The sequence below is a fragment of the Mesocricetus auratus genome, unplaced genomic scaffold (genome assembly GCF_017639785.1).
Source record: "Mesocricetus auratus isolate SY011 unplaced genomic scaffold, BCM_Maur_2.0 Super-Scaffold_100125, whole genome shotgun sequence".
Taxonomy (NCBI): domain Eukaryota; kingdom Metazoa; phylum Chordata; class Mammalia; order Rodentia; family Cricetidae; genus Mesocricetus; species Mesocricetus auratus.
Window position 1 is genome coordinate 970,490 of NW_024429248.1, and position 9,439 is coordinate 979,928.

The window sequence follows — 9,439 nt, forward strand, 5'->3', positions numbered from 1 at the left end:
ATGGGAGAAAACTTACAATATCGTAAGTGAAGAGCCAGCATATACAGTTGCAAGGGATTACGTCAGGCAACCCCAACATAAAATGCTACTCAGAACATCGGAGTATGTCAAAATACGGAATGTAATTGACTCTAGGAGGCTAACATATGAGAGAGCTAGATGGCTCTTTATTTCCTACACGTGGGAGAGATTTCAAAAATGCTTTTAAAATAATGTACAACTCAAAACTTGTCCCTGTTGAAAGCATGAAAGGGCACGAAACTGCACTGGTCTGGAAGCTCCAAGATGGGGTTCCTTTGCAAAGCCAAGGCCACCTGCTAGTGGGTGAGTCATCACCGCAGGCTTGCACCTGCCCCCGCAGACGCCACACTGGCTGCTGCTGCGTTTCCAAGTGTAAATGACCCACTTGTGCCAAGAGCCACCTGGGCCCGGCAACTCCGGATCTTAGCTGTGGGAACAGAGGGCCCGGCAGAGAGAGTTCTCAGTCGCTGGCCATTCCGGGTGCGTGCGGAGTGCGCTGCGTTGCCATGGGCTCTGCGGCTCTGGTGAGCGACTGCCCCGCAGCAGCCCCAAGCTGGAGCGGCCTGGGCAAAGCTCTGGACTCGACGCCTGGGGAACCGTCGGTGTCCTGCCCAGTCCTCTCAGGCTCTGTGTCTTTAAAAAGCCAGTGGCAGGTGGGCCAGACGCAGTGACCACAGCCTGGTCAGGCGAGCGTCCTTCGCAGGGACAGAGGGTTGTGAAACTGGAGCTCCGGGCCGGTTGCCAAAGCGCGAGCTGATGGCTGCTGCCATGGTAACGGAGCGGGCGGGGGCACCCTCCTCGGCCTTGCGCCCCGGGAGGTTGAGACGCACCGGTGACCTGGCCCGCCCCGCCCCCAGGCCGCGGCCGCCCAGCCGAGACTGACCCTCCGCAGCTCCTGTAGTCACGTGGCGCTGGGAACCCGGAGAGGGGGAGGTTGGGGACGGGCCTGGCAGTTGTGAACTCGAACCTGCCGCTGTTGCCGCGGCGTGGCGGGGAGCGGGCCGTAGAGGGCGGCCTGGGGCTTCATGGATCGGTGCCGCGTCCCCGCAGGGCACGCGGGAGAGGTATGGCCCGAGCAGGGGCCACAGGGGACCACCGAGGGCGCGCGCGCGCGGGGGGGGGCAGCTTCACCCGCGGCGCGCGTGACCGCGAGTGTGGGCGACTGTGGGGTCCGCGCGCTCGCGCGGGGTGGATTGGGGGGTTGTGGGAGTGCGGAGGGCGGAGTGCTGCGGCGCAGGGCGAGCGCACCTGCGCACAGGCTCCGCGGGCTGCGCTGTGCGTGGAACTCACGAGATGGCCCGCTCCCTCGTAGGAGCCGGTGCAGCGTGCCAGCGAACGTGGACAGAGGACACGCACCAATACAAAAGGGGTGTGGTGTGTGTGTGTGTGTGTGTGTGTGTGTGTGTGTGTGTGTGCCTGCTGTCACCCTGGGGATCCCGGCCGGAGTCCTGGGGCACACTGGTGCGCCCTGCGCAGACCCTCGGGGAAACAGGCCTGGAATTTCTGTTTCGAGGAGAGTGGGGTGGGGTGGGGGAGAGGGGGAGCCAGCAGGGATTCCAGAGTTGCTGCCTAGGCCGGCCTTTGGCCACCGAGAACGATCTTTGCCACAGATCAAGAATTCTTCTGTGACCCAACCAGGCTAGGAGGCGGTCCCCAAAAGGCAGCACTGTAGGGCCATAGTTATGCTTTTAGTCCTGTGTCCGGTAGGTCATTCTGCCAGGCTGGGGTTGTAGAGCTTAAGGCTGAATATGAAGCCCGTGGCTTTGAATGGGGGAGGGACTGGGTGATGAGCGCAGAGCCTCTCATAGGTTCTCTCCCTTCCCCAGGTAAGGCTGACCTCTTCTGCAGTTAGAGGTCTGAGCTCTGCCACGGGGATAGGGATGTCTTTAGTGCTAGTTTTCCCTGACATCCGGGGGGCTTCCAGAGTGCGGGCCGAAGCAGGCTCTGCAGCAGAAGTATCCCCAGGAACATCCCCAGGAAGGAGCTGGAAAAAGCCTCATTCCCCAGCTCTGCAGTCTCCAGGGTAGAGTCTGGCCTTTCCTGTGTCCTCAAACCAACCCAAAACTCCAAAGCTCAGGTCTCCCTTATAGGCAGGAAAGGAGCTTACTGCGGAATGAAGTCATCCTTGGGTTCAACCAGCCAGTGGGGGCAGGGGTGAGTCATGTCGGTAGCCCCCCCCCAAAAAAAGGAGTCCAGGAGGTTGTGCCTGGACAGAGCCTGTGATCAGACATGAAAGCTCCCTGGGGAGTCTCAGTGCTACCCCACTATTCTGTGTTGGAGGCTCTCTGGAATCTGGGCTCCCCTGCTGTGGTGTAGCGGAACACAGGGCAGTCCTTGGCCAGGTTTGGGCAGGACCAGGCAAGGGACAGAGATCCCAGTCTCTTCTTCCCTCCCCTCCCCTTCCCTTACCCCAACAATCAGTAGCACCCCTAAGAGATGCTGAGCCAGGGATTCCCCTTCCTACCCCTGCAGCAGACTGTGGATTGAGAAGCACTCCCCCCCCCCATGTGTCCCGTTTGCCGTTGCTTGGGTGTGGGTGACAAGGGCTTTGTAGGCAGAATGTGGGCAGTCTGGCATTAGTCTGTGCTAGAGAGGCACCTTGCTCCCCTGGTGTTCTGATGAAAGGCTGTTCTCACTTGTCCTCCAGGCTTAGAGGGGAGGGAGAGGAGTACCTTCCTCAAAGCTTTAGCCTTTTGGTTTTTGAGGTCTTTCACACCTTGGTGCTAAGAGGAACACACACTGGCCAGGGGTTCACAAGACTGTTGTGCACACATGAGCGCGCACGCGCGTGCACGCGTGTATGCGCACGTGTGTGTGTGTGTGTGTGTGTGTGTGTGTGTGTGTGTGTGTGTGTCCCCTCTGGTCTGCTAGTGGTTTACAGTGTCACATCAGGCATGTGCTACCACCGTTTGAAGCCCACTCTTCCTTCATGTGTCCAGAAGGGAGCTCAGATGTGGTAGAAGGAAGTGTAAGGGGAGTTTTGGAATAGATGAGGCACAGTAGGTAGATGCAAGAGTATTTCCTGTAAGTCTTCTTGACAGTGGGGTAGATAACCCTGTGAGAACCCCAATGAGTGTCAGCATGTCTCCCTTCTGGAGGTTTCCAGGGCAATAAAGGTATAAAGATCCTTGAAATGTTATTTACAAACTCATTTAGAATAGAATGGTGCTTGCAGTTCCTAGAGGAAGCTTTTTTCTTCCTTGGGAAAAAAAGTGAGAAACTGGGGTTAGTTCCTGCAGTGACTGTGCTTTTCCACCCTCAGCAGAGAAAGACCTGATGCTGGAACGGCGCTGCCACAGGGGCACCATGGCTATGGGCCCAGCCCAGCCCAGCCTCCTTTCTGGGCCCTCCCAAGAGTCCTCTCAGCCCAACAGAGGGCTGAAGCACCAGGGCAAGTCAGTAACTCAGTCAGGAGGCCAAGTCCCAGGCCAGGTCCATCGTTGTGCCCACTGTCGGAGGCGATTCCCGGGCTGGGTGGCCCTGTGGCTTCACACTCGGCGTTGCCAGGCCCGGCTGCCGCTCCCCTGCCATGAGTGCAACCAGCGCTTTCGCCACGCCCCCTTCTTAGCGCTGCACCTTCAGGTTCATGCCTCTGCCATCCCTGACGTGGGCTTCACCTGCCACCTCTGTGGGCATAACTTCCAAGGCTGGGTAGCGCTAGTACTGCACCTGCGGGCTCACTCAGCTGCAAAGTGGCCTATCATTTGTCCTGAATGCGACAGGCGCTTCTGGCGACAAAAGCAGCTTCAAGCTCACTTGCGGAGGTGCCATCCCCCTGCTCCTGAGGCCAGGCCCTTCATATGTGGCAACTGTGGCAGGAGCTTTGCCCAGTGGGATCAGCTGGTTGTTCACAAACGTGTGCACGTTGCCGAGGCCCTGGAGGAGGCAGCAGCCAAGGCCCTGGGTCCCCGGCCCCGGGGCCGTCCCGCAGTGACTGCCCCCCGACCAGGTGGAGATGCTGTTGACCGGCCCTTCCAGTGTGCCTGCTGTGGCAAGCGCTTCCGTCACAAGCCCAACCTGATTGCCCACCGCCGTGTGCACACTGGCGAGCGACCACACCAGTGCCCAGAGTGCGGGAAGCGCTTCACCAACAAACCCTACCTAACTTCCCACCGGCGCATTCACACTGGCGAGAAGCCCTACCCATGCTCAGAATGTGGCCGCCGCTTCCGCCACAAACCCAACCTGTTGTCACACAGCAAAATCCACAAACGCTCGGAGGTCTCAGCGCAGGCACCCCCCGGCACAGGGAGCCCCCAGATTGCAAAGGAGCCCATGGTGCAGCCTGCACTAGGGGCTTCCCTGGGGTCCCCGCTGGCCCCGGCCGAGGCGTCTGTGCCCTTGCACCACTGTGCGGACTGTGGCCGCAGCTTCCGGCTGGAGCGCTTCCTGAGGTTGCACCAGCGACAGCACACAGGCGAGCGGCCCTTCGCCTGCCCCGAGTGTGGCAAGAACTTCGGCAAGAAGACACACCTGGTAGCTCACTCGCGCGTGCACTCAGGTGAGCGGCCTTTTGCCTGCGAGGAGTGTGGGCGCCGCTTTTCACAGGGCAGCCACCTGGCAGCGCACCGGCGCGATCATGCGCCAGAGAGGCCCTTCGTGTGCCCCGACTGTGGCAAGGCTTTCCGCCACAAGCCCTACCTGGCTGCACACCGGCGCATCCACACTGGCGAGAAGCCGTACGTGTGTCCAGACTGTGGCAAAGCCTTCAGTCAGAAGTCCAACCTAGTGTCGCACCGGCGCATCCACACGGGTGAACGGCCCTACGCCTGCCCCGACTGTGACCGCAGCTTCAGCCAGAAGTCCAACCTTATCACACATCGGAAAAGCCACATCCGGGATGGCGCCTTCTGCTGTGCCATCTGTGGTCAGACCTTTGACGATGAGGATCGCCTCTTGATGCACCAGAAGAAGCACGATGCCTAGGAGGGGCGGTAGGCCGAGGAGAGCAGGCCTGGATGTCCTTGGCAACAGTGTGGCAGCGGGCCCGTGTGGGGTGCCTACACTGACGCTGCTGAAGGGACAGGTGGGGATCCCAGAGGGACAGGGGAGGTGGAGTGAGTGATCTGGGCTCTGTTTAGGAATGGAGTTTCCCCAGGGGGGCAGGGAGCCGATTTTAGAATGCAGGGGCCTGGCTTTGAGCTAGCCGGTCCCCAGCTAGGTTTTCTAAGGGTCAACTCAGACTGGCCTGTACCCTGGAAAAGTAGCAATAGCAGCTCCATCTACCCTTTGAGTCCTTGGCTAGAGGAGCCACCAGTGGGAAGGGAACCACTCCATCCTCTGGTGTTAACGCCTTAATGTCCCAGTCTTTACTATGAGTTACTTCAGGTCATTTTTTTGGAAGTAGGTGTGGTATAGTCATTAGTGAATGAACCCTGGGGCAGGGAAAGTGTGCCAGCTGGATACACCTTGGCGAACCTGCTGGCCTTGTTATACAGCAGGACAGGTGAAGCTGAGCTGTTTCTTCTTTTTCGACTAGAACCCGTCTGCAATGCCTCCTGCATAGGTACCCAGATGTGTAGTGCCCCGTCTATGGTTAGCAACTCCATCTACTCCTTGCAGGTTATCCTTCCAGGACATTTATCTACTCCTTCACCTGCCTGGCTTTTTTTGCCTTCTCTCCCCGAGTATAGGGCCTCCCTGGTGGTTTTGTTTAAACCCCTAGCCCTCCCCAACTCTCTCCAGTGCTTCAGGAGTTCTGGGAAAGACCAGCCCACAAATGCTGAGGGTTTGACTGCAGGGAAGGTCCTGGGTAGATTTCCTTTTTAAGGTTTCCAGGTTGTGGATGCCAGGCTCTACCCGTGCACCTGGTGCTGGCGAGCTCTTACCACCAGATGCACTAGTTCTATGGTAGGGTGTTCTAATGGTTAGAAATCCTTACTTAAAATGATTGGATTCTGCTTTCCTATGATTTCTGCCCACTGGGTCTTGTTTTGTTCTCTGAATCGAAACAGAACAGCCATTTACCCTCCTTTTCAAACTAGAGAATAAAGATTTGGTTTTAGAACTAGTGACTGGCCGTGTTCTTTTCTGTGGGAGCCGTGGTGATGGGGAAGGAACACGACTGTTTACTGAAAAGGAGTCAGGCTGGGGGCTTTGACAGCAGCTGTAGTTCCTCTATATTCTCCTCCCAGTCCTTACTGGAGGCAGAGCTAGACGTACCTGAGCCTGAGTAAATTCAGGTGGTGGGCAAGAGCACCAGAGAACAAGGGTGCTTATTTTGGAATCAAGGCCTTGGAATGTTGAACCCAAATGTAGGGGAAAAGGACCAGCCAAAGAAACACACTTTGGCCCTGCAACCAGAACCAAAGAAATGCATCCTGACACCGAAACCAGTGCCAAAGAAACACACTTTGTTCCTGGAATCAGAGCCAGTGAAAGAAATATACGCTGGTCCTAAAGTTAGAGCCAAAAGGCTAAAAGGACCAGTTCAAGAAACACACTTTGACCTTGAAACCAGAGCCAAATCTGACCCTAAACCTGTACAGAAAACCAACCAACCCCTGAGCAGATCTAGCCATTCATATATATATATATATGTGTGTGTGTGTATATATATATATATATATATTTATATATCATATATATATATATGATTTTTAAAAATTATTTAAGTTAGAAACAAGCTTGTGAAATATAGCCATTCTGATCAGGGATTGAAAGCTGACCCTGGAAGTCTTCCTGCAAAACTCCACCCCTAAGAAGCCCTATATAAACCTGGTGTCTGTTCAGCTTCTGGCTGTTGGGCCTTCTACTACCTTGGCAGAGGGCAGCCACTCTCCTGGATTCCTCCCTCCCAGTAAATCTGAGGTGAATGAGGTGTGGGTGAGACCTTCTTTCTCTGGAGCAGAAATGACCCTGAAAGGAGCAGAGCAGGGCTGTAACAGTTTTCGCCAGGGAAACCTTCCCCTGGCAAAGCGGAGTTGTTACACTCCACTCTACCCAGGACCAGAACCGAACTGTAACAACTTTGTCAGCTAAACAACTTGGCTGGGGGAGAAGCCATTCTCTGGAGCTGGAGAAGCCCTCTCCTACGGGAGCAGAGCTGATACACTGGGGAAGCCTTTCCCTGAAGCAGGGCTGTAAGCTGCTGTGTTTGCTGTGACCTGTGGTGTTCCTTGGCTCCCGATGGCCAGAATACCTTTTTTTCTTTCTTTCTTTCTTTCTTTCTTTCTTTCTTTCTTTCTTTCTTTCTTTCTTTTTTTTTTTTGGTTTTTCGAGACAGGGTTTCTCTGTATTGTTTTGGAGGCTGTCCTGGAAGTAGCTCTATAGACCAGGCTGGCCTCGAACTCACAGAGATCTGCCTGCCTCTGCCTCTGCCTCCCGAGTGCTGGGATTAAAAGCGTTCACCACCAACGCCCAGCCAGAATACCTTTCTATCCAAGCTGTAACACACAGTATTCTGTGACTCCCGAGTGCCAGAATCCCTGTCCAATCCCAATCTGTCGAAATGCTTACACCGAGACTCATGGTTTTTCTTCCCACTTCAGCCTTCATGTTACATCACCAAGAGCCTCATTTGAAGGCTGGTGAGTTTTACATACTTTGGTTATCTGCAGCTTTGTCAGGCTGTTGTCATGAAAAGGAGTCTCTGGGAAAAGAGGTGTTTTGAGCAGCAAAGATAGCTTTCAGCTAATATACACCCCAACACTGATTACGGATGCACACAGACATGCACTCAGAGTCACCAGGATCCCTAAGGAGAGAAGGGGCTAGTTTGGTCTGTCTGGCACGGTCTCTGGTTAGCATTATGCAGGTCTGTTACTGGTAGTTTCATACACACAGCTGAGTGCTAGTCTCACTGGGTGCCAATAGGCCATCTTGCCTGTCATCTCCGTGTCAGTCCCTATACAGAGTGGTGCATAAGAATAAGTAACTTTTTGTGAATGGACTTTGCTAAGAAGTTCTACCAGGAGCTGGAGAGATGGCTCTTCCAATGGTCCTGAGTTCAATTCCCAGCAACCACATGGTGGCTCACAACCATCTGTAATGAGATCTGGTGCCCTCTTCTGGCCTGCGGACATGCATGAAGTGCTGTATACATAATAAATAAAAATCTTAAAAAAGAAGTTCTACCAGAACCCACCTGATAGGCTGCCCTGGATGTTCTTCTTCTCCCTTTAAATTCATGCAAACACTTGCACACGATCCTGTAATGCTGGTTACTAGAAGCTGACCGAGACTCAAGTCTATCTGCTCTTGTGTGTGTGTGTGTGTGTGTGTGTGTGTGTTTGCCTTCATGTATGTCTGTGTACATGTGTGTACCTGGTATCCGTGGAGGCCAGAGAAGAAGAGGGTATTAGACCTCCTAGAACTGTAGTTACCCTGTGAGCTCCAGGAAGCAAACCCAAGTCTTGCAAGAGCAGCAAGTGCTCTTAACTGGTCAGCCCCCTCCCCAGCTCCCCCTTCCACTCTTGACCACCACTACATATCAAAACTTAAATTAATGTGCTGCTTTTGCTTATAAGATATTGAGGCTGGGGAGATGTCTCCGTTTGTGGAACATATTTCTTTGAAGTGTGAGGACTGGAGTTTGGCTCCCAGAGGTCATGTGAAAAGCTAAGTATGGTGACTCACAATTGTAATGCCACAAGTCGTGAGATCCCAGTATTTTGCCAATCACCACCCTAGGCTACTTGATGAAGTTCCAGACCAATCCTCTGGCCTTCCCATGCACGGCCCCATGCACATATGCATAAGTTTTATGATGCAGACTCTCCTTGTATGTGTATATATATATGTATGTATGAGTATTAACACATCCATAGTTTGATTTTTTTGAGGGGGGCCAGGATCTCACATAGCTCCAGGCTGGCCTTGAACTTACTATGTAAGGTAGGTTGCTGGCCTTCAACTACTGATTCTCTGGACTTTACCTTTCAAGTACTGGGATTCCCAGCAAGCATAATCATGTGCAACTTCTCTTTATGTTTTTAAAATATAACTCCTGGCCCCTCTTTCTCTTAATACCTTAAGTCTGAAGTGTTTTCCCCGAGCCCTTTCATTTTTTGAATTTTTAGCTGCCTTGCTTTTGCTTAATAGGAAAGACTCCCAGATGTGCTTCAATCTTTGCACCCCTGCAACAGCCTTGGTCCTGGAATATCGTTCTGGAGACTGTCAGTCTAGAGTGGAATTGCTTGCCGTTCCAAGGTCACACTAGCTGATGGAAGACCTGGAACCAGAATGCTGCTCTGAGAGGTAGGAGTGAAAATCCAGAAAGATACACAAGCAGATGGAAAATTATCCATGTTTCACAAGCGAATACATCAAAGTCCAGAAACAGAAAAGTCTCTTTCGTGATTACTACAGGTGACGTTATTGAGAAAATTGGTAGGAATTCTGTCTCAGTTTCCATTATGCTTAAGAACTGGGCAGTAGCTGGGCCTAGAACAAGCCCAGATTGATTAGTTGCAGATTG

The 9,439-nt window shown here is 53.7% G+C and overlaps 1 protein-coding gene across 2 annotated transcripts; it reads left to right on the forward strand.

Moving 5' to 3' along the window:
- The first annotated feature begins 365 nt into the window (after positions 1-365).
- Positions 366-6,031, forward strand: Repin1 (replication initiator 1). Of its 2 annotated transcripts, none has more exons than XM_013126039.3 (2): positions 366-1,085; positions 3,284-6,031. In XM_013126039.3, exon 2 carries the CDS (start codon positions 3,298-3,300, stop codon positions 4,945-4,947), a length of 1,650 nt encoding a protein of 549 aa, XP_012981493.1. In that variant the 5' UTR covers positions 366-1,085; positions 3,284-3,297; the 3' UTR covers positions 4,948-6,031. The 2 variants fall into 2 exon arrangements, with proteins under 2 accessions (XP_012981493.1, XP_012981495.1); XM_013126041.3 differs by having other exon boundaries at positions 3,287-6,031.
- Positions 6,032-9,439: the final 3,408 nt, after the last annotated feature.

Excerpts from the sequence above, each read along its gene's own strand:
- Repin1 (XM_013126039.3), top strand. The coding sequence starts at position 3,298 with ATGCTGGAACGGCGCTGCCACAGGGGCACCATGGCTATGGGCCCAGCC.